The sequence below is a fragment of the Carcharhinus amblyrhynchos genome, chromosome 11 (assembly GCF_965287045.1).
Source record: "Carcharhinus amblyrhynchos chromosome 11, sCarAmb.v2.hapA, whole genome shotgun sequence".
In the NCBI taxonomy this organism is placed as follows: domain Eukaryota; kingdom Metazoa; phylum Chordata; class Chondrichthyes; order Carcharhiniformes; family Carcharhinidae; genus Carcharhinus; species Carcharhinus amblyrhynchos.
This window is the reverse complement of record NC_137334.1, coordinates 3,911,264-3,935,050: the sequence shown is the minus strand read 5'-3', so window position 1 is coordinate 3,935,050 and position 23,787 is coordinate 3,911,264. Positions and strand designations below refer to the sequence as shown.

Here is a 23,787-nt window from a genome sequence, read left to right as displayed (position 1 = left end):
TAAATAATGAGGCCATCCGAAGGAAGTTGTTAGTTGAGTGCTTGTCCCCTTGAAGGGTCGAACTGTGGAGAGGATCACATGGCCCAGGGCGAGGGATCACTCTAACAAGCCCAGGCTTGCCCAGTAGATTTGACCCTGGAAGTTGACTGGCAGCACAAGGCTACAAAACCACTATTATTTTGCATATAAATATAAACTGCAGTTGTTGCTTACCTATTTGGTGAATCGGAGTTATTACAGAGGTTAATGGTACTTGGGGAACCAGGTTATCTTCTGCATCCTGCATTAATGGCAGGGCATTGGGGAGAGTTATAGAACAAAGAGATCTAGGGGTACAGGTTCATAGCTCCTTGAAAGTGGAGAAACAGATGGACAGAGTGGTGAAGAAGGCATTCAGCATGCTTGGTTTCATTGGTCAGAATACTGAATACAGGAGCTGGGATGTCTTGTTGAAGTTGTACAAGACATTGGTAAAGCCACACTTGGAATACTGTGTACAGTTCTGGTCACCCTATTATAGAAAGGATATTATTAAACTAGAAAGAGTGCAGAAAAGATTTACTACTGGGACTTGACTGCTTGATTTATAAGGAGAGACTGGATAGACTGGGACTTTTTGCCCTGGAGTGTAGAAGACTAAGGGGTGATGTTATAGATGTCTACAAAATAATGAGGGGCACAGATAAAGTAGATAGTCAACATTTTTTTCCAATGGAAGGGGAGTCTAAAACTAGAGGTTTAAGGTGAGAGGGGAGAGATACAAAAGGGATCAGAGGGGCAATTTTTTTCACTCAGAGGGTGGTGAGTGTCTGGAAGGAGCTGCCAGAGGTAGTAGTAGAGGCCGGTACAATTTTGTCTTTTGAAAAGCATTTAGACAGTTACCTGAGTAAGATGGGTATAGAGGGATATGGGCCAAACGTGGGCAATTGGGACTAACTTAGTGGTAAAAACTGGGCAGCTTGGACAAGTTGGACCTAAGGGTCTGTTTCCATGCTGTAAACCTCAATGACTTTATCCGTGGCACTGAGAAATCTCTTAATAGCAAAGGACAGCTTTAGGTTAGGATCTGAATGTAGTACTTTTCCCACAACAAATCACTCACTCCATTTCCTATTGACATGATCATTTTGAGAGTAGACAGAGGAGTCCTCAGGTAAGGTTGTGTTGTCTGAGGAAGCATCATCACCATGACTCATGCACACCATTCACCTGCTCAGATACATACAGCACAGTGGAGTCTCTGAGGGAGATAGCTAGGCTGTCACAGGTGAAGTGCACATTATAAGTGATCAGGAACATCTTATTGTAACCAGATTTCCTGATGATACAAAACAAGTTCTGAGGCATGCACAAGCATCTGGATAGTGATGTACATAGGTTAAGTGGGTGGGCAAAAATTTTGCAGATGTAGTGTAATGTGGAAAATGTTACATTGTCCACTTTTGAAGGAAGACTAGGAAAGCAGAATAATTAAATACGGAGTGACTGCAGAATGCTGCATAATAGAAGGTCTTGTGTGCTTGAATCTCACAAAGTTATCGAGCAGGCATAGCACGTAATTAGGAAGGCAAATAGAATGTTGGCCTTAATGCAAGGGGAATGGAGTAGAAAAATGGGCAAGTCTAACTACAACTGTACAGGACACTGGTAAGGCCACACCTAGAGTATTGCATACCGTTTTGCTCTCCTTATTTAAGGAGGGATATACTTGCAATTGGAGCAGTTCAAAAAAGGTTTACTTGGTTGGGATGAAGGTGTCGTCTTATAAGGAAAGGTTGAGCAGGTTTGGTTTAGTTTAGAAGTACGATCCTGAGGGATCTTCAGAGGAAGGATGTTGTTAAGGACCAGACCAAAATCTCCAAGATAAATTGCGCGGGTAGCCTAGATCCCAACTTCTGCATTTGATTTTGGCATCGGTGAGCATAAGGTGTCTCGCTCCAGGTATGATGTAATTGACCCACTAGCAGGTTTTTATTAAAAAAAACTTTATTTGGGAATACAGACCATAATAAAAAGAACTAGCAAAGCTTTTACCAATCAAAATACTTAAACATGACGAAGTATAATTCGTAACAGCTAGCTATCTCTATTGTTCCAATTCAGCAATATTCCCCCACAGGCATAAATCCCTTCTGTAGAACCAGTTAGCATAGAAATCGAAGATGCTTATGTGATGCTAGATTTCCAGCTGTTTGACTTTTGGACAAAGATCCACACAACAGTGTTCAGAGAAGAATATACCCTCAAAATAGCAACATGTCAAAGAAATAAATCTAGTCTCTGGCAGGTCCCTGTCTCCAGACTTTAGAGGCAGAAAGGGATACATATCCCTCTGCAGCTTCTAAAATAGCAACTCTGAAGTAAGATCCACTCTCATATAGCAGAATCTTGAGAACGAAACTCATCACTTGCCAGTCTCCAACTTCAATGAGTGGAAAAGACAGGCACTTTTCCCAAAAAAGCAGACTGAGCTTGGGTTCTCTGGGTAAGTCTAGCTGTGTTCAGTCATATGACATTACCTGTCAATTAATCTAATCAAGCCCCACTCTGCAAAATCCCAGGGAAATACCAAGAACAGCATTAGTTCGGATAAAGCAATTATGCTGCTACAACAACAATATAGGAGGTGAGTTACATACAGAATGGCTCCGAGTGCACAGAACTACTGCAATAGTTCCTGGAACAGGAACATGACTCAAATACCTTTCTCAAAGGCACAGTATTGTCACAATGGTGTGGGGATGTTTACTTTCATCGGAAAATCTAGAACTAAGAGGTACAGTTTAAAAATAATGGAACTCCTATTTAAGACAGAAAGGATATCTTCTCCAAGAAGGTTGCCAATCTTTGGAATTTTCCACCCAGAGACCAGTGGAATACATTCAGGACTGAGTTAAGTTGGATTTTTGATCTTCACAGGAGTCAAAGGTTAGGGGTCAGTCAGCGAAGTGAAGTCAAGGCCACAATCAGATAAGCCATGATCTTATTGAACGGCAGAACATTACCAAGAGGCCAAATGGCTTATTCCTGCTCCTATTTCTTATGTTCTTAACAGTTTCATGTTGGTGAAAGTCTGCATAAATTGGCTCTTAACATTTTTAGACTACAGATTCATGGGTGCTTCCCAAGTATGTCTGTAGAAGCTTGATCATGTTGGGTTTCTGACATGCTGCCTTTCCTGGGAGATTTAACCCCCTTCCTGTACCCAATCTCTCCCTTACCTTTCAACTTAAGATTCTGCTCATAAAACCAGTATAATTTGGCAAAATAAATTGACCTCATGGATGGTCAAAGATGACTCCTCACAGGTTTCATATTGGTTCAGCCTTATTTTTGTTCAGCAATGCCTAGAGAACAAAAATGAGGAAGATTAAGAGTTTCCTTGATATAGACCAAGGAAGCCGAGCTTTTGTTGCTAAATTGTTGCCGCCAATATTCATTTCAAAATGACACACAAAATAGCACTTTTCACTAAACTAACCAGATTGCCCTTGACCTAAAGCCTTGCAAGTAAAATAGCGGCTATGGGGGTGAATTTGGCAAAGTGTCAGTTCTGGTGAGAAAACTGGCATGAAGTTCTCCAGTTTCACTGGTCTATTTTCTCTCCAGATCTTGACACTTCAACACCTGATCAAAGGAGTGGGCATTGTTTACGGTGTCACTGGTGGGACGAGGGCTCTTAGAGCTGGAAACATACTTCACAGAGATTGCGGCACCCTTTTTACAGGGCTATCACAGATAAGAATAAATTCTCCCCCACCCTGCATCATTGATGTACCTGGTGCCTCTCAAACTGCCTTCCCCACCCACCCCCAACAATCATCACTGGTATCCCCATCCTTGCCCCCATTGATCATTCCCTGGCATCCCCATCGCCTACCTATCAACCCTGGCACCCCCATCACCATTAGTGTCTGCTCCCCATCTCTCCCCACCCAGCCTTCCCCCAACACAAGCAGATGAGTCCTTGCACATAGAATCAAAGAGGTTTACAGCATGGAAACAGACCCTTCAGCCCAACTTGTCCATGCCACCTCTCTTTTTAACCCCTAAGCTCGTCCCAATTGCCTGCATTTGGCCCATATCCCTCTATACCCATCTTACCCATGTAACTGTCTAAATGCTTTTTAAAAGACAAAATTGTATCCACCTTTACTACTATCTCAGGTAGCTTGTTCCAGACACTCACCATGCTCTGCGTGAAAAAAACTGTCCCTCTGGACCCCTTTGTATCTCTCCCCTCTCACCTTAAACCTATGCCCTCTAGTTTTAGGCTCTCCTACCTTTAGGAAAAGATATTGACAATCCAGCTGATCTGTGCCCCTTGTTATTTTATAGACCTTTATAAGATTACGCCTAAGCCTCCTACGCTCCAGTGAAAAGAGTCTCAGCCATGAGTTTATTGAATTATTTATTTATTAATTTATCCGAGCCGGATTTCAGATCTTTGTTTTCAGAGGCAAGGTGACGGTTGGCTTCAGTCTCAAATATATTGCAACATGTCTGCTTAACAGAAGTGCTACACTTGTCAAAAAATATAGTAATGAATTTCCTAAGTTTTATATATATATAAATATATGTACACCATATCATAAATGGCTTCAGTTCACAATACCAGACTCACAGAATCCCTGCAGTGCAGAAAGAGGCCATTCAGCCCTTTAAGTCAGCACCAACACTGTGGCAAAGCATCTTACCCAGGCCCACCTCTGCCCTACCCAGGAACCTACCCAATATGCACTATGTACAGAACCAATGAGCCACATAATAACAGAGGCAAATGTTTGAAATGGTCATGAAAGAAACCTAAAAAATACACACAAAAAAATCTCCTTTTTTTAAAAACGGGCCATTGCTCCGACAACCTTGTAAAATTGCTAATTAGACACAACCATTTGTAGGATTAATAGCAGATTTTTCCCACTTCAGTCCTCTTAATCTTGTCCAAATAAATACACAGATATCGGAACACCACAAAGAAAAGGTAGCTTATTGTATCCTTACAAAGATGTCAATCAAACAAAGGTAAAACTTCCCTTCAAGATGTATAATCAGATCCTCTACTTAGCTGATTACATCAGTGAGTCTGGGAACACAGCCACGCAATCATAATGAGGCTATCTGAAGGAACAGACATCTAGCCATGGAAAGGGAATGGGGGATAAGATGGAACATGAGGTGTTTGAGCGGGTATGGGAGTAGCATGGAGTATAAGCAGGGATGGGTATGTCCTTTAAACTTACCCATTAAACTTCACAAATCGAGACTTCTCTGAGGAATCATGAGTCCTCAAGAAACTGGCCGGAATCCATGGAAATTTTGTGGGGGAGGACATGAGATGTCATTCATGAGGTCTGTACCATTTACCAAGCCAACGACTCATACAATAATAATGTGTTGAAATGTTCATGAAAAACCCACTCCCCCCAAAAAAAAACAGGTTGAGAGCACAATGTGCGGGCTCAGTACCCAAACCATTACCTTCGCTGGCAAAAATCGCCAGAAATGGGACTGGGGGTGTGAATCTTAGAATTGGGTCCACTTGCCATCTCTAAGGGTCTCTGGAGAAAGCCTGACAATGCAAAAGTCTGACCCAAAGTACTTGTTTGAAGTCGCTGCCATTTTCTGATTCCCCATCTAAGGGATTCATGTTTATTTTCACTAATCTTCATTTTTATTCGCAAAAACTCTCAGATTATCTGTTTCAATGTTTTTGTTAGTTTACTCTCATATTCTATTTGCTCCTTCTCAATCAATTTCTTGGTCATTCTTTGCTATTTGTTAAACTTCATCAATCTTCAGGGGTAAATTACTTTTGGCAACATTGTAAGCTTCTTTCAATCCAATATTATCCTTAAGCCCATCACTAGCCATGGCTGTATTACTTGTCCACTGGAGATTTTGTTCCTGAAAGGAATGGGATTTATGAATTTGATCTACAACTTAATGTCACCTACCTGCTTTGATTCCCTAATCCTTAACAGTCTCACACCTCAAAAAACTATTAATCTAATGACCTTGTCTTAACAGCACTTTGGAGGAATCAAATTCTAGATTTTCATTACCCATTGTGCAAAAACGTTGCTTCCTGATATCACACCTCAGTGGACACCATACAAGTAATTCAGTGAGATTTGGTTACTGTACATTCTGATATTTATGTTAAATTTACATGGTAAACAACCATGGAAACAAGAGTACAACCAAAACATAACAATGCAGCTGAAATATTCCAAGATTCGTAGCATGAAATAGTACAGCAGGCAGCCATTTGGCCCACTGTGCCTGTGCTGGAAAGATTATCAACTCAAACCAGAAGACTACAAGAAATAGGAGCAGGTGTAGGCCATTCAGGCCTTTGGGTTGCTCCATGTAATAGGATTATGGCAAATCTGATTTCCACTGAGTTCACTTTCCTGCCTTCTCTCTGTAACCCTTAATTTCCCTACTGATTAAAAACCTATCAATCTCAGTCTTGAAAATGTTCAAGGACTCGGCCTTCGTAGCTTCCTGGGGTAAAGAATTCCAAAGAGTCATCACTTCTTGAGAGAAAAAAAATCTTCCTCAAATCCGTCTTATTCTGCGACTATGCCCTCTGGTCCTCCACTCTCCCATGAGTGGAAACACCCTCACAAATTCCTGTCTAACACGCTAAGGATCTTACATGTTTTAATCATAATGACTCACTCCCCTGAACTCCAAGGCGTACAAAGCCAACATTGGGCTGTATTTTGGAGGAGGAGGTAAGGTCAGGAAATTGCCCGAGCTGACTGACCCATCTCCTTCAAACAGGCCTCTGCCTGCTGCTTTTTGATCTGGGGAGATGGTGTGGGTTGGATTAGGGCCTGCTGCCTCCATGGTGGGTCCTAGATGGTAAGAGGTGAGTGGATGGTCACACAGGCGGGCTGGAATGTCTGCTTCTGTTGACTGGGACATAAGGTCCTCAAACTCTTTCCCTCTGCACTCCCATCCACTCTTCATGCATCATCATGCGCCCTGCGACATCCCCATATCCTGAATACCCCATGCAACCCCCATGGTCCCCCCCTCCATCTTCTATCCCCCATGTATCTTCCATAACCACTCACCCGGTATCTACAATGTTAGTCCTCAAGATATCTTTAAAAAAATAAACTGCTAACAATCTAATAGAGCTGCCATATTCAAAGATACTTCATTCTGAAAAAAAAATCTTCTCACCCATCAAACCCTCTGGAAAAAAATGTAAATTCCATCAAGTGATTAATCCATTATAAAAACAAACACATCCACTTTCAATACCAAAGACCGATAATCCTTTAATAACTTCTTAAAGGAGTCAATCTTAACTTGTAAAATTCAGCCAAGCATTCATAGCTATCAGAACAAATGCTAACAAAACATCCACAGTGGAAATCATTGAAATCAGATAGCCTTTCACTTAAAATCTGCAACTACTGTTTAATTTCCATTTCAAAGTAAATTGCCTGTGAATTGATGCGGTGTCTCAAGTGCTTAAATTTGTTTTAAAAACTTTCAGGAGCAGGGTCATTTTTTTCAAACCTATCAATTGTTGGACATTTAAAAGGCTGTCCAAAATATGGGGTGAGTTTCCAAGTATATTTTTCTACAGTCTAGAATGCATTCTGATTTATCCATTGGGAAATTTACTGTAATGAATGTTAACACTTACACAATGGTGGTCAACATAATAGTTTACTTGCCTTTGTGGGTCAGAACCCTATAATTAATTATTGCAGTAAACCACAACTATTAAACATCTAACCCCAGAAACTGAAAGAACATTGTTCTGTATTTCAAAGCCTGTCAATGAAAGAATTCTAGAAAAAGTGAATTATTTTGATCCCCCCCTTGGGACTGGTGATTCCCAGTGGTTTGTGACCTTCTGGTGCTCTGCAAATCACATCTCCTGATAAAACAGGCCTGACTCCATGAAAATAGGGATATCTAAAATGGCCATCTCCACAATTGAGTGGGCAGGGGCAGGATTGTTGAGTATGGGCTTGGTACGCACACTCTTATCCTGGTACCATTAAAATTCCACACATTGGAATAGGGATTTGGGTCCCGTCCTCCATCTCTTTTGCCTCAATTCTGAAATGGTCGGAAGCATAAAAATCCGGCCATTAACTTCATTCTCCATAGTTGCTGCTCGACCTTAGAACCATAGGAACCCTACAGTGCAGAAGAGGCCATTCAGCTCATTGAGTCTGCACCGACTCTCGGAAAGAGCATCTTACCCAGGCCTTCTCTCCCGTCCTATCCCTGTAACCGCACGCATCTCCCATGGCTAATCCATCTAACATACACCTTGGGACAACAAGGGGCAATTTAGCATGGCCAATCCACCTAACCTGCACACCTTTGGGCTGTTTCCTCCAGGTGCCTGACCTCACCTGACGAAGAGGTAAACCTCAAAAGCTTGTGAGTTTACTATCAAATAAACTGGTTGGACTTAAACCTGGCGTTGTCAGACTTCTTACTGTGTTTACCCCAGTCCAACGCCGGCATCTCCACATCATGTCTACTATGTCCTCCAGGTGCTCCAGAGGACACCCATATAGACATGGGAGAACGTGCAAACTCCACAAAGATACTCATCCAAGGCCAGAATTGAACCCGGCTCCCTGGCGCTGTGAGGCAGTGCCACTGTGGCGTCCCCGACTTGCTGAGCATTTCCAATGCTTACTTTTTTAAAAAAAAACTCAGATCTGTAACAAAATATTGTTATAAATGGACCAACGTCAAATCTCACAGCTTTGCTCAATTGTAAATTTGCTCTACAATTTTTATATTGGGAAACAAAATGTGTGATAGGTATATCTGACAAAATGGATATATTAAAATCTTGCATTCTTTATTTTCAAATAGAGGTACCAGGGTGATGACCAGATTTAAAAAAGAAATTGAATATTAAACATGAGGGGATTGGATGCTCTGTTACTAAATGATAACATTTTAATTTTTTTTTGCTGCTATGGTGATTCCAATGTAACCCGAATGTCAAATTATTGCTGTTGAAGTCCAACTGGTTTTAATATCCCATTGTTTTGGTTATGGTTAATTAAACATTGTAACATGGTTGTTAAATCATGAACATGGAAATCAGGAAAATATGCTGAACTATGAGCAAACTATTTATCTGTGATAGCAAAGTGTCACCAATGTCATTTCTTCTGCTTTCACCTTAGTGCCACACCAGATTGTTTACCTGATTCTCACCAATCCAACAGTAAATATACTCGCACCTCTAAGTTTAACATTAGACAAACTCACAAAAGTGTTAACATCTATCATTTCAATAATAAGATTTGATTTGATTTATTATTTTCACACGTGTTAGCACACAGTGAAGAGTTTTTCTTCTTGCCCGCCAGACGGACAAAACATACCATTCATAGAGAAGGAAACGAGAGAATGCAGAGTGTAGTGATACAGTCATAGCTAGGGTGTTGAGGATGATCAACTTAATATAAGGTAAGTCCATTCAAAAGCCTGATGGCAGCAGGGAAGAAGCTGTTTTTGTGTTGGTTGATACGTGACCTCAGACTTTTGTATCTTTTTCCTGAAGGAAGAAGGTAGAATATGCGGGGGCTGTTCAGCTTCTGCATTCTGTCAATACCCCGTGAATACATAACTTCCATATACCAAACATTAAACTAGACAATACCAAGACATATAACCTAGGGGAACAGATTTATGTGGGCTTGGCTGACCAGAAGCAGATGAAAAGTTTCAATTGTGCTGTTGGTCTGAACATCTCCTTAGTAGTTTTCCCCCATGAATAAAAGAAAACACAACACAAATATATTAAAACACAAATATTATCCATTGTTTAAAATATTATTGCGTAACACACTTACCCTGGCACAGGTCCACCCCTGTCAAGATTATAAATTTGTCGTGGGTTGAGGAGGTACTGAAATTTTCGGAGAACTCTATCAAAAAAAAAGGTTTTACAGAAATTATTCTTAATTTTCAAAAGACAAAGCATTTTGCAATCAAGCTGTACTGCAATCTATACGTTTCAACCCAGGTACAACGCCAAATGTTAAATAAAGGCAGACGCTGGAAATCTGAAATAAAGGCAGAAAATGCTGGTAAAACTCAACAGGTCTGGCAGCTTCTGTGGAGCGAGAAACACTTTGGATAGAATTCTCCAGCGATGCTCGCCTGAAAACCGGAGGTTCCTGCCAACCTCAATGGACCTTTACACAGTCCGCCAACCCTGCCCGTTAAAATTCCAGTGGCGGATGGGATGGGAGAATTCCAGCCTTTGAGTCAGTGTTGGACTTGAAGAATCCGATTTTACCGTCAAGTTGCACATGTTTTCAATCACAGAAACTTAGTAAAGTTGGGTGTGAGGAGAGTGGCATGATCCGTGTACACTACCGCACCGATTCCCCCTTTACCAAAGGCTGCAATCGGGACTGCGCCTGAAACAGGCGCGATGGCCATTTAAATATATTTACATTGACTTAATGGGCTGCACATCCAACCTTATCAACACTTACCCCTTTACCACCACGTTCACCCATCAGGAATCAACGCGAATCAGGCATGCTCTACAGAAGTCCCATTCAGGTGCTCCAGTTAGTGAGGAGGGGGGGGTGCAGAGTACCCAACAGCTCTCTGCCTGAGATCAGTGGGGAGGAAGTGAGGGGTCCGCTGCCACTCTGCCTGGGATCAGTGAGGAGGAAGGGGGGGGGTCTTCTGCCACTCTAACTGAGATCAGTGGGGAGGAAGTGGGGGTGTCTGCTACCACCCTGCCTGAGATCAGTGGGGAGGGAAGGGCCCCTGATCGGTCTGGGTAGCGGAGGGATGGAGGATATTGGGGGGTGGGGGGGTCAGTAACGTTGTGGGGGTGGAGCAATATCCGTGGGGGCCAGGGGGAGACATTGTCCAGTCCGGGGTGGATGTGGCAGGGGAGTGTTATTCTATGGTTTCTTTCTGTGCTGAGGTGCCGATCGGAGCTGTAGGATTTTGGGTGCGTTAAGCCCCGCCCACAGGCTTCTGCAGCGCTATTTGGACTCACTGATATTTTTTCAGGCAAAGTGTGTATGGGGGTGTCTGAGAATGGGTCTAAAAGTCGGATCTGAAACACTCCCAGTTTCAAGTCCGCCCAGCACTTAGAATTAAAATGGTAAAGTAGGATCCGAAATGTTAACTCTGTTTTCTCTTTGTACAGATACTGCCAGACCTGCTGAGTTTGCCCAGCATTTTCGCTTTTACAACATCAACTGTTTTTCCATAGTATCTTTAGCCCAAGACACCTCATAGAAACACTAAGCCACATTTGTCACTATGTTAGGGCAGATGCCCAAAAGCTGGGTTAAAGATGCTGGAGCATCTTAAAGGAGGAGACAGAGGTAGTGAGGCAGGGAGGTTCAGGTAGGGAATGCCAGAGTTTAGGGCTAGAGTTTAGGGCCACCCCCACAACATTACTGACCCCACCCCCCATATCCCTCCATCCCTCCGCTACTCAGACCGATCAGGGGCCCTTCCCTCCCCACTGACCTCAGGCAGAGTGACAGCGGACCCCCACTTCCTCCCCACTGACCTCAGGCAGAGTGACAGCAGACCCCCACTTCCTCCCCACTGATCTCAGGCAGAGTGACAGCGGGCCCCTCACTTCCTCCCCACTGATCTCAGGCAGAGTGACAGCAGACCCCCACTTCCTCCCCACTGATCTCAGGCAGAGTGACAGCAAACCCCCACTTCCTCCCCACTGATCTCAGGCAGAGTGACAGCAGACCCCCACTTCCTCCCCACTGATCTCAGGCAGAGTGACAGCAAACCCCCACTTCCTCCCCACTGATCTCAGGCAGAGTGGTAGCAGACCCCCACTTCCTCCCCACTGATCTCAGGCAGAGTGGTAGCAGACCCCCACTTCCTCCCCACTGATCTCAGGCAGAGTGACAGCAAACCCCCACTTCCTCCCCACTGATCTCAGGCAGAGTGGTAGCAGACCCCCACTTCCTCCCCACTGATCTCAGGCAGAGTGGCAGCAGACCCCCACTTCCTCCCCACTGATCTCAGGCAGAGTGGTAGCAGACCCCCACTTCCTCCCCACTGACCTCAGGCAGAGTGGCAGCGGGCCCCTCACTTCCTCCCCACTGATCTCAGGCAGAGTGGCAGCGGGCCCCTCACTTCCTCCCCACTGATCTCAGGCAGAGTGGTAGCAGACCCCCACTTCCTCCCCACTGATCTCAGGCAGAGTGGTAGCAGACCCCCACTTCCTCCCGAATGATCTCGGGCAGAGTGGCAGCAGACCCCCACTTCCTCCCCACTGATCTCAGGCAGAGTGGCAGCGGACCCCCTGCCTTCCTCCCCACTGACCTCAGGCAGAGAGGCAGCGGACCCCCTGCCTTCCTCCCCACTGACCTCAGGCAGAGAGGCAGCGGACCCCCTGCCTTCCTCCCCACTGACCTCAGGCAGAGAGGCAGCGGACCCCCTGCCTTCCTCCCCACTGACCTCAGGCAGAGAGGCAGCGGACCCCCTGCCTTCCTCCCCACTGACCTCAGGCAGAGAGGCAGCGGACCCCCTGCCTTCCTCCCCACTGACCTCAGGCAGAGAGCTGTCGGACACTCGGCACCTCCCTCTTCACTAACTGGAGTGCCTGAATGGGACTTTTGTAGAGCATGTTTGTTTCGCGTTGATTCCGGATGGGTGAACGTGGTGGTAAAGGGGTAAGTGTCGATAAGGTTGGGCGTGCAGCCCATGAAGGCTCAGCCATCAATGTCAGAGCTATAATGGCACAGGAGGAGGCCACTGACCCATCAAATCCATGCCAGCTCTCTGTAAAGCAACCCAGTCAGTCACATTTTCCCAGTTGATCCCCAATGCCCTTCAAGTTTTTCTTTGCCTATTGAAATCACTAATTTTAAAGGAATTTCTAGGTCATAACCACTCACTGCAGTAAAAAATTCTTCATTTCCTTACTACATCTCTTGCCAAAGTTTTAGATCTGTGTCCCCTAGTCAGCTAATGAGAACAGCTTTCCACTGACTACCTTCTCTAGCACTGTCATAACCTTGTACACTTCTATCACATTGCCCTGCAAACCTGTTTAGTCATAGAGGTATACAGCACAGAGAAAGGCCCTTCAGCTCATCACATCTGCGTTGGTCATTTTTCTGATACAGATTTTCATGTTGAATTTTGGTTCTGTTTTTCCCTGGCTAGATTCTCCCTCATCCCATTGAAATTAACCCTCTTCCAATTAAAAGTCCTGTTTTAGTTTATTTCTCGTCTCCATTAATCAAAGTCTTCTGATACAAATCTTACACGAGTGCTCTCGCATAGACATTTCATCCATCTCATTTCCCCAGCACTATATCCTGCAATTCCTCTTTCCTAAATGGACCAGGAACACATTTATCAAAGATATTTTCCTCAATACATCTCAGAAATTCCACCCCCTCCTTTACATTTAATCATCTTCTTCAGTTTTCTGCCTGAAGGCAGGTTTGATTCACAATGCCACAATCTCCAGCACAGGTAGGGCAAGGAGGCAGGTCCCAGACCTACCTCTGGCAAAATTCGGGATTGACCCACAATGTCCATCCATCCCTCTAAGTCTGCGCACCATCCCCTCACCACCCCCCTGCCAATTATAAAGAGTCTGGGTTGCTGCAGTAACATACATTTTTTTACATGTATGTTGTAGCCTGGAGCTATGGACAGTGATAGTAGAGGCTCCAATTTTCTTTCCAGCACATGGTTGACCAGGATTCTCCTCACTCTAACTGCCTGCCATTGGCTTGTGTTGGAAGGATTTAGAAGATGACACTCCACTGGTCTGACATCTTCTTTCACCAAATGCTGGAGTGGGACTTGAACCCAGAGCTTCTGGCTCAGAGGCAGGAACATAACGCTTTGCGCAACAATATCTCCCTTAACTATTTAATCTAACATCATCCAACTTGATATTTAGGTAATTAAAGTCCTAATATCACTATTCTATAGTTCTTGCATACCCCAAATTTTCCAGCTTAGTTGCTCCATCTCTCACTAGTTAGAGGCCTTTATCTCCAATAGCATGATCATCCCGTTTTGTTTCTCAACTTAAACCAAATGATTTTTGTATAATCCCCTCAAGAACATCCTCTCTTTCCAACAGTACAATGTTTTCCCTAATTAGTGTCATTCCACTTCCTCTTTTTCCTCTTCTATCTTTTGTGTACACTTTATATCTTTGAATATTAAGTGCCCAGTATTCAGATTTTAAGCCATCTCTCCGTTATTGCCACAATATCATATTCTCACACTTTTATTTGTGCTTGTACCTCACCATCCTTGTTCACCACACTTTGGTTTACGTACAAGGGATGGTATTTAATGGGGGTTTCTAGCTGGAGAGAGTCTTGCACCCACTCCTTTGGTGAAGGCCCATTGAATTAACTGCGTTTCAAGCACGTGAGTAGCCAGCAGCAGGCGATTAGCACTGCGGGGACTGAAATCCAGCACCTTCTGAAAGCTGCCGGCTCGTCAGAGGCCATCAGCACCATCAGGGGACCATGGACCCACAGTGGTCCAGGATTGTTGTGACCAGGGTCACAGATGAGTGAAGGCGGGACGTGCTTCCTGATACCAGGAAAACTCGTCAAGCACTGAACACCTAATAGAGAGAAACTCTCCTCTCCGCCTCCTCCTCCTTCTGCTCCCTGTCGTGCACCCCCCAGGATAATGCTGGAAGGGTTTGCTTTTCAGGCTCCCTGCATGCTGATTGTCCTAACAGAGACCGGCTGAATATCAGTGATGGTGGAATAAGGAGTGAATGGCCATTAATTTCCCACTTGAAAACATCAATTGACAGCAGGGTACCTTCGCGTCCCAGATTGAATTGAGGTCTCTATTAGATCCCCATCCTGCACACTCCCTTCTGATTAAATGTTCCACCTCACTCACTACCTCCAACCTAAGTATTAAATTGTACCCATGCAATGTAAGCCTGTATTTGTACTCCTCCCAGATTTTCTTAGTCTGCTCTTATCTAATGAGGGTATTATGTACCTGGTACTATCGAACTCATTAATGGATATTATTCCTCTGTTCCACTCTATAAGCAGGTGTCCAGTCCCCTGTAATTTAGTTCAATTCCCTCTCCAGCCACAGAGGTGAACCACCCCATAAAGACATTGATTCCAGTCCATCCGAGATGCAGCTCTTCCTTTTGACTAGGTGCTTTATCGTCCAAAATATGTTCTAATGTCCCCAAAGCAGAAGTCCTCCCTCTTACACCTCAAGCCATACACTGATACTCCCCATGTTCCTAATTTTATTCTCATTAGCACACAACACTGGGAGGTATCCAGAGATGACCACCTTTAATGTCCTTTTTTATTAGCTTCCTCCTTAGCTCCTGAAAGTCTGACCACAGACCGTCAATACCTGCCCTCTCTCCATCTCAATGGTGCTGAATTGTGGACCAATTAAAATCAGGAATCTGAAGGAACTGTCCAGCTGTCAAAGCTATCCAGCAAGAGTCAAACTCATCCAGGAAGTGTCAAAGGAGGGTCGAATACTGCTGAAATCTGGCAGATTACACCCAGCTTAATTTTCCATCTGCCCTGTTCCTACTATGGTGAAAATCAGTGCACCAGCACCTGAATTTGAGGCCTGGAGTTTGCAGTCATTATCAAACGAATGGCTTTAATGATTCATTACACCTATACTTGTCCACGTCTATGGATTTTGCACTGGAAATTACACTAATTGGAAATCCAAAATAGCACACATAGGACTCTCTCAACAGTGGATCTGGGGGTCCTGCGCATAGACCAAGCAACTGTATATCTACTTAAGCAATCAGATGGATGAACCTCTAATGAAACCGGTTAAATATAGACCAAAAAGTGTAATTTAGAATATTTAATTCAATATCAAATCATGCGAAATAAAGACAGGTGAAGGAAAAATGGAATTAAAGGAGAGACAAATGGAAAAAAGAAAAATAAAACCTATTTTTGTTCAAATTCTTTAAAATCTGAAGGGATTTGACGCTAAGCTTCTAAAAGTAAAAGTTCAGTGCCAGAGTGTGCTATCAGCAATTAAGTGGTCCCCAACTTCACATTGTCGCCCATGTTTCAAGGCTGAGACAGTTATTGTGAAAGTTTCTGGTGTAGCAAGGTAACACAAGGCAGCAGCTACTTGACTTCCACGTTTAATTTACATGTCTGGTTCTGAAAGTTTTTAAAATTTTCTCGGTGATCATGATTAATGTTGACAACCTCACCATTATTCTTGGTGCAAAACATGCACCATTATGTATTCATCAAAAATCATTTTGAGACAGCTTCCTGTAGCTAAGTTGAAATACTGCCTCGAATAACACTGCACACTTACAAAGTTGCTGTAAAGGTTAAGTCATTTATTTCTTCTGTTTTGCAATCTCTTGCGTTTAATATGTATCAAAAGTAGAAGATCAGATGATCATTCAACTGTGTATTAATTTCAAAAGCAGCATTATGCAAGTGGATGGAGGAAATTTCTCCACGGAGATAGGCAGTTTTCTTCTGTCAGGAGATTTTCCTTTATGTAACTTTACTGGAGTTTCCAGATCTTATGAACCGCAAACAAATAATGTTTCATCAGGGCCTCTCCTGATCTGATATTGTTCTCACTTACCTTTCTCCTTGCCTTCCACCACTTTTGGGATTCACAAATACAAGAAGTGGATGTGTTCCAGGCACTGATGTAATCTGTAAAACAAACGTTCTAATAAATTAGAAGTTCTGATAGCAAACACACATTGTATCAGTTTGCCAAGTGGGTGCCATTTAACTTTGGGTACATTCATATTTACAAAAGTAATAATCTTTTATTATGATTAACCATCTCCGGATAGAGGCTTCATCGCTTGTGCTCACTGAGTCATAGAAGATATTCTGCTCTTTGATCATAACTATAACCATATGCTGTGAACATAACCATTGAAAGTAAATGCAATTAAAGATTGAAAACACATTAAAAACAACACTGATGCGTGCATAGCGTACACAAATTGTCAGAGGTAATTGTGAAATATTTTCCATAAACGTACAACTTCATATTGGGATAGTAAAACTGAACAACAAAGAATATAACGGGAACTAAACATGAGAATAGAATCATAAAATCTCTACAGTGCAGGAGGAGATCATTTGGTTCATCGAGGCTGCACCAACAATAATCCCACCCAGGCCCTTTCCCCATGTATTTACCCTCGTCCCTCGGACACTAAGAGGCAATTGACCATGGACAATCCACCTAACCTGCACACCTTTGGAGCAGGGGAGGAAACCGGAGCACCCGGAAGAAACCCACACAGATACGGGGAGAACATGCAACCTCCACACAGACAATCACCAAAAGCTGGAATCGAACCCGGGACCCTGATGCTGTAGGCAGCAGTGCCAACTACTGTGCCACCATGCCACAATGGTTTAAATCAAAGCTGGGCACACCATAAAAGCAAATTACTGCGGATGCTGAAATCTGAAACCAAAAGAGAAAACGCAGGAAAATCTCAGCAGATTTGGCAGCATCTGTAAGGAGAGAAAAGAGCTGACATTTCGAGTCCACATAACATTTTATCAAAACTAATCATAACAGCATTGGCAGCACAGAAACAGGTCATTTGATCCTACAAATCCAATCCATTGTTTATGCTCCACATGAGCTCTTCTCACCCTTCCTCATCCAACCCCCTCAACAGTCCGTCCATTACTTTCTCCCTCAGCTTCCTTTGAAATGAATCTATTCTTGTTGCCTCAGTTACTCCTTGGATAATGGATTTCGCATGCTAAACACTCTCTGGGATAAAACGGTTTCTCTTGAATTCCTTATTGGGTTATTATAGTAGCCCTTTTATGTTTATGATTTAGTTCTGGTCTCCACCAAAACTGGAAATATCCTCCTCAATTCACAGACTTTTACAGCACAGAAGGAGACCGTTTGGCCTCTCAGGTCCACACTGGTCAACGAAGATCTGACTATGCTAATCCCATTTTCAAGCGCTTGGCCCACAGTCCTGGAAGTTACGGCAGTGCAAGTGATTATCTAAATACCTCTTAAATATTATAAGTTTCTGCCTTAGCCGCAGACACCACACTCGGTGAAAAAGTTTCTCCTTAACTCCCCTTTTAGCCTCAAATTCCTCTCTTACCTTAAAATCTATGCCCTGTGGTTATTGGCCCCTCTACTAATGGAAAAAGTGCATTTCTATCCTATTCCTCTTCCCCAAGTCCTTGACTTATCAACCCTTTCATAATAAAAAGGTTTGATCAGAATTAGTTGTGTCCCCAGCCAACTTGTTCCAATTCCGTTACAACACTCACATCCCCTTGATGAAGTGGGAAATTGCCCAATAAGTTCTGCCCATAAAGGCAGGGCAACTCCAATCTGACCAATCACTGTTCCATCAGTCCACTCTCAACCATCAGCAAAGTGGCAGAAGGTACCATCAGCACTGCCAATAAATGGCACTTACTCACCTATCATTTGCCCAGTGATGCTCAGCTGGAATAATTTGGCTCCAGACCTCAGTGCACCACCTGGATTGCAGCAGTTCAAGGCAGCAGCTCACCAGCACCTTCTTGAGGGCTTTAGGGAGGCTGTTCTTTGTCAACAATATCCAGAACCCATCGATGACCAAAAAAAAGTCACTCCTCAGTCTTCCCTTTTCCACACGAAAGGATACCAGGTTGTTCAATCTTTTCTGACGGGTATCACCTCAAAGCATCATACTCGTTAATCTATTTTACATCTTCTCCTTGTCGTAAAACAGATATCAGAACTGCTCGAAGTACTCCAAGTGCGGTCTAACCAGCAAGGTGAACGTAACTTATCAGCTTTATATTCCGTTCCTCTAGAAATGAACCTGGCTGCTCAGTTTGCCTTACTATGTCCTTTTTAACCTGGCTCACTAATTTAAGTGATTTGTGTAACTGCATCCACAGATCCCTCTGCCTCTAACTCTAGACCAAGGGGTACATGATGTTCTTATTCTGCCTACCAACTTCATCTCTACTGAAGTTCATTTTGCATACCCACTGTTTACATTTATTCATTCAGGTTTTTCTGCATTTTTTCGCAGTAAAACAATGCTCCTTATTAGGTGTACAGTAATGCACAACATTCCAAACTGTGTTTTTGATTAGGGTCCAAGTTGTTAGTGCAAAAAAAGTGAACAACTTGGCACCACAACCAATCCTTCTGAACACCACTTTCTAACTTTTGCCTGTCTATTTAACTACTTTTACTCTGTTTGGCAGCCAGTTTGCTATGCATTCTGCTGAAAGGTCACTGACCTAGAACACCGGCCCATAACTTCCAGGTTCCTCAGTTGGGATGTGCTGAGGGATCCCTGCACAAAGCACGGGAATGCCCTCAGGCCCTATCCATTGGCAGTGCCAAACCTGCACTGTCCCCAATGCGGATAGCTGGCGGGGACATCCTGACTGGTGCCTTGGGCTCTGAGTGAGGGGATGGGGAGGGGGAGGCAAGGAAATCAGTGCTCATGTTCCCTTCTGTTGCTCCAAACTGCAGAGGGAGGGTTCCAAAAAAGACCTGGTGGGCTCAGGCTGAGGGGAAAGGGTTGACCTCGGGACTCTCCACTGGATGGGGAGATGGGAGTCTCGTGGCTGGTCTTCCCCTTCATACCCTGGGAAAGGTGAAGATCACTTTTGGCATGATGAACTCAGGCAGCTTTCTGTTCATTCTGATCTGTGGTGCTGTGAAACCTGTGTTGAAGTGGCCTGGTCACTTTAATATCCATGCTCCTCGGATACTTAGGATTCTTTAAAATCACAGCAGCATTCCATTCTGCAAAAAAAAAAGATTGTCCTTGCTCTCTCTCAGAAGCCCCTGGTGCCAGCAGACCCCCTCCTTGCCACCCCTTGGAGTCCAAGGTGCCAGGTCCACGTTTATCAAATCCTGGCCACTGGACCTCCCATTGGGGATGGGGTTATATCACAGGAGCACAGTTATCAGGCTTCCAGCTCGATAATGACATTTAAACGCCCAATTATGATTATCCATCAGGCTCTGTCTTACTTTGGTTGGGAACCTGATCGAGGGCTGACGCAGTGGACTGGGAGACTTGCAATGGGTTTGACGCTTGGTGAGAATCTCGTTTTGCCTACGCCCAATTCAATGGGTTATTGTGATTCCTGCAGCAGCCCCAGTGAATCGTCTCCAGGGCTTCTAACTATTCTCTCACCAATTACTTTAACAGAATAAAAACCTCTCAAAGTTACAGAAAGCTGTCCATGTGGAGAACAGGCTTAGAAATATAACTTCCAAATTTGGTAAGTTGCTTACAGTAATAGAACATGAAAGCTTAATTGGGAACCATTTTCCCCTGAGCTGTAAAGGAAAGTTTACATCTGGTGGGTTCAATGCTATTTGAGGAATAAATACTTGCACGAGTTTTATGGCCAATTGCTGGTGTATCTGAAGATGGGGGTGTCACGTAAAATAAAGTGAGTCGTCATCTGCTGCTTTCTCAAGCACCCGTGACCTGTCCCCATATTACAAGAGGAGGGGGGGGTGGGGTAAGGTGTCAGGCAATATGCCTTTCCTTAGGCCTGTTGAGGCCTTTAAATGTATAACTAATGCCAGTAAAGGGGCAATTTTTTGGTGGAAGGTGGAAGGAAAGTGGGTAGACATACAGCTGTAACAGTGCTGATGCTGTTGGGCAGGAACAGAGTTGGGGTGTAGAGTGAGATACCCTCTTTTTCAGGAGGTCCTGAAATCGGGGATACCTCCTCAAGGCATAATGTCCCCCCCCCACCTCCCTTCCACTTTGTCCCTACTTCCTGGCTTCTCTATCCTGGCCCCCATTCCAGGCGACATTTTCACATCTTCATGGGGAGTGTTGTAGTCCCAGCAGGGGCTATTGATGTCTTCTGGCAGTGCTGAGACTACAGAATTGCTGGCCAAACAGATTGACTGGCTCTATATGGGGGAGAGGGGGACACATCCTGTCCCTGAGGGCAGAAATCCTGCTCTACATTAGTTAAGGCTGTCCCCACTAAATGGTTACAAGGTGCCCAGATTTAAAGTCAGCTAGAACACAGAAAAACTACAGCACAAACAGGCCTTTCAGCCCACAAGTTGAGCCGAACATATCGCTCCTACTAGGCTTATCTATAACTCTCTAAGTCCCATCTACTTATCCAAAAGTCTCTTAAAAAATCCGATCGAATCCGCCTCCGCCACCACCGATGGCAGCTGATTCCACGCATCCACCGTCCTCTGAGTGAAAAACTTACCCCTGACATCTCCTCTGTACCTACTCCCCAGCACCTTAAACCTGTGTCCTCTCGTGGCAGCCATTTCAGCCCTGGGAAATAGCCTCTGAGAATCTACCCGATCAATACCTCTCAACATCTTATACACAGCATAAGACAACAGTCCACTCCTCTAAAATTCACTTATCTTTGTGAAATCTGCCTGTTGCAATATCAGCATCTATCAAGGGAGAAAATAGCTTCACAACTACCAATCTTTGTTGCATGACAATGCCTTTGTTTGGGACTCGTGGCACCATTCTAACTGTTTGTCTCTTGAGTCTAAGTGTTCACGGTGGCACACTCATTGGAGTTGGACTGTGTACGAGCTCTGGACGGTTTAGACGATCATCTTCCTCTTGCACAGAATCACTGCTAATGTATTCTTTTAACTTGCTTGACAGCTTCTTTAAAACTTTCTCATCCAAATCCAGTGAGTCTTCATTTTTATCAGAGTATAACTTCTAAATAATCAGTTCCATCAAATAATTGTCCCAATCATTTTGTTATATTTCTTCAATTTCATCATCTCATCCATTCCTCATATTGGGAGGGCCGAATGGCCTCCCACACTCCTATTTTCGATGTTTCATTTTCTATATTTATAGCCCATGCCATCACTTGTTTCTATTCCTCCCATTGTAAAAGTATACTTATTAGTCACACGTAAGGCTTACATTAACACTGCAATGAAGTTACTGTGAAATTCCCCTAGTTGCTGTAGTCCGGCGCCTGTTCGGGCCAATGCATCCTAACCAGCACGTCTTTCAGAATGTGGGAGGAAACTGAAGCATCTGGAGGAAACCCACGCAGACACGGGGAGAACATGCAAATTCCAGAGAGACAGTGGCCCAGAGATCGGAATCGAACCCGGGAGCCTGGCGCCGTGAAGCAGCAGTGCTAGCCATTGTGTTACCGTGCTGCCCTCATTTTCATCCCCATCTTATCCCCATCTCTCCCGTCACTATACTATACTATTGCAGCACAGTGGTTGGCACTGCTGCCTCACAGCGCCAGGGGACCAGGTTCAACTCTGGTCTCGGGTGACTGTGTGGAGTTCGCATGTTCTCCCCATGTCCGCGTGAATTTCCTCCGGGTGCTCCGATTTCCTTCCACAGTCCAAGGATGTGCGAGTTAGGTTGATTAGCCATGGTAAATTGCCCCTTTAGTGTCAAGGGGACTAGCAGGGTAAATATGTGGGATTAAAAGCAAATTACTGTGGATGCTAGAATCTGAAACCAAAAGAGAAAATGCTGGAAAATCTCAACAGGTCTGGCAGCGTCTGTAAGGAGAGAAAAGAGCTGATAATACCAAGTCCAGATGACCCTTTGTAAAAGCTACCTTGACAAAGGATCACTGGGACTCGAAACGTCAGCTCTTTTCTCTCCTTACAGATGCTGTCAAACCTGCTGAGATTTTCCAGCATTTTCTCCTTTGATTTTGGTTACTGGGATAGGGCCAGGGAAGATTTGTCGTCGGTGGTGTAGCTTGATGGGCCAAATGGCCTCTTTCTGCACTGTAGGGATTGTGTGATTCTAATTACATCCCTCACAGGAACAGTTTCTACAGCCAGGATAATTCTGTTACTGGGCTCCCTTTGTCATCCACTTGTTTTTGTTCTCTGCCAATATCACCCACAGATGCAACATGAGCTCCCATCCATGCATCCACTGAGCCATATAAACCCACCAACAAATACGCCCCTTAAACTGACCAAAACTGTTCAGAGAGGCAAAAACTGAATATTAATATAGATTTTTAAATATTCTTTGATAATTCGATTCTGTAATTTTTCATAACTTTCCAAACTACTTTGTTGACTTGTTTTTCAACATTTTTGTATGACCTTTCGTTATCCTCTCCATTTTACCCCCGACATATTTTATCTTTGCTCTCAATTTAGCCCTTATTTCTTCACTCAATCAGGGTGTTTCATTATCAGCTACTTTGTCTTTGTTTTTACTGGGACTTTTCTCCTGGAATCTATTGGGCAAGGTTTTAAATGCTGCATTTCTTGGTTTGTCAGTGAATGTTTTCAGTTTAGTTTCCCTGAATCCGCGCTCTTAACAAACCAGCTTTGCCTGAATTTTAAAAACCTTGGCTATAATTAGGTCTTTCTCAATGTTTATCGCAAAATGACGGTGTTGTGATTGCTATTGTCAAGATTTTCCCCTGCTCTTTCTTGTTCTGGTTCATTTCCCTCACAGGGCAAAATAGGAGTCCTGCAAACGCTGTAAAAATACTCCATTCCATAGAATAGAATCCCAACAGTGCAGAAGGCAGCCATTCGGCCCATCAAGTCTGCACCGACCACAATCCCACCCAGGTCCTATCCCCATGACCCCATGCATTTACCCTGCTAGACCCCATGACACTTAGGGACAATTTATTATGGCCAATTCACCTAACCCACAAAATCTTTGGACCGCGGAGGAAACCGGAGCACCCGGAGGAAATTCATGCCGACACGAGGAGAACGCGCAAACTCCACACAGACAGTGGCCCAAGCTGG

General features: G+C 44.0%; 1 protein-coding gene across 4 annotated transcripts in view; it reads right to left on the bottom strand.

Moving 5' to 3' along the window:
* Nucleotides 1–23,787, bottom strand: part of LOC145349855 (diacylglycerol kinase beta-like) — a 534,763-nt gene that overhangs the window by 201,199 nt on the left and 309,777 nt on the right. For all 4 annotated transcript variants that reach the window (XM_080198449.1, XM_080198452.1, XM_080198451.1 and 1 more), the window contains 2 exons: nt 16,630–16,703; nt 9,864–9,938 (listed from right to left, as the gene is read on the bottom strand). In XM_080198449.1, the coding sequence (XP_080054575.1) occupies nt 9,864–9,938; nt 16,630–16,703 (149 nt within the window). The remainder of the gene's footprint in view (nt 1–9,863; nt 9,939–16,629; nt 16,704–23,787) is intronic.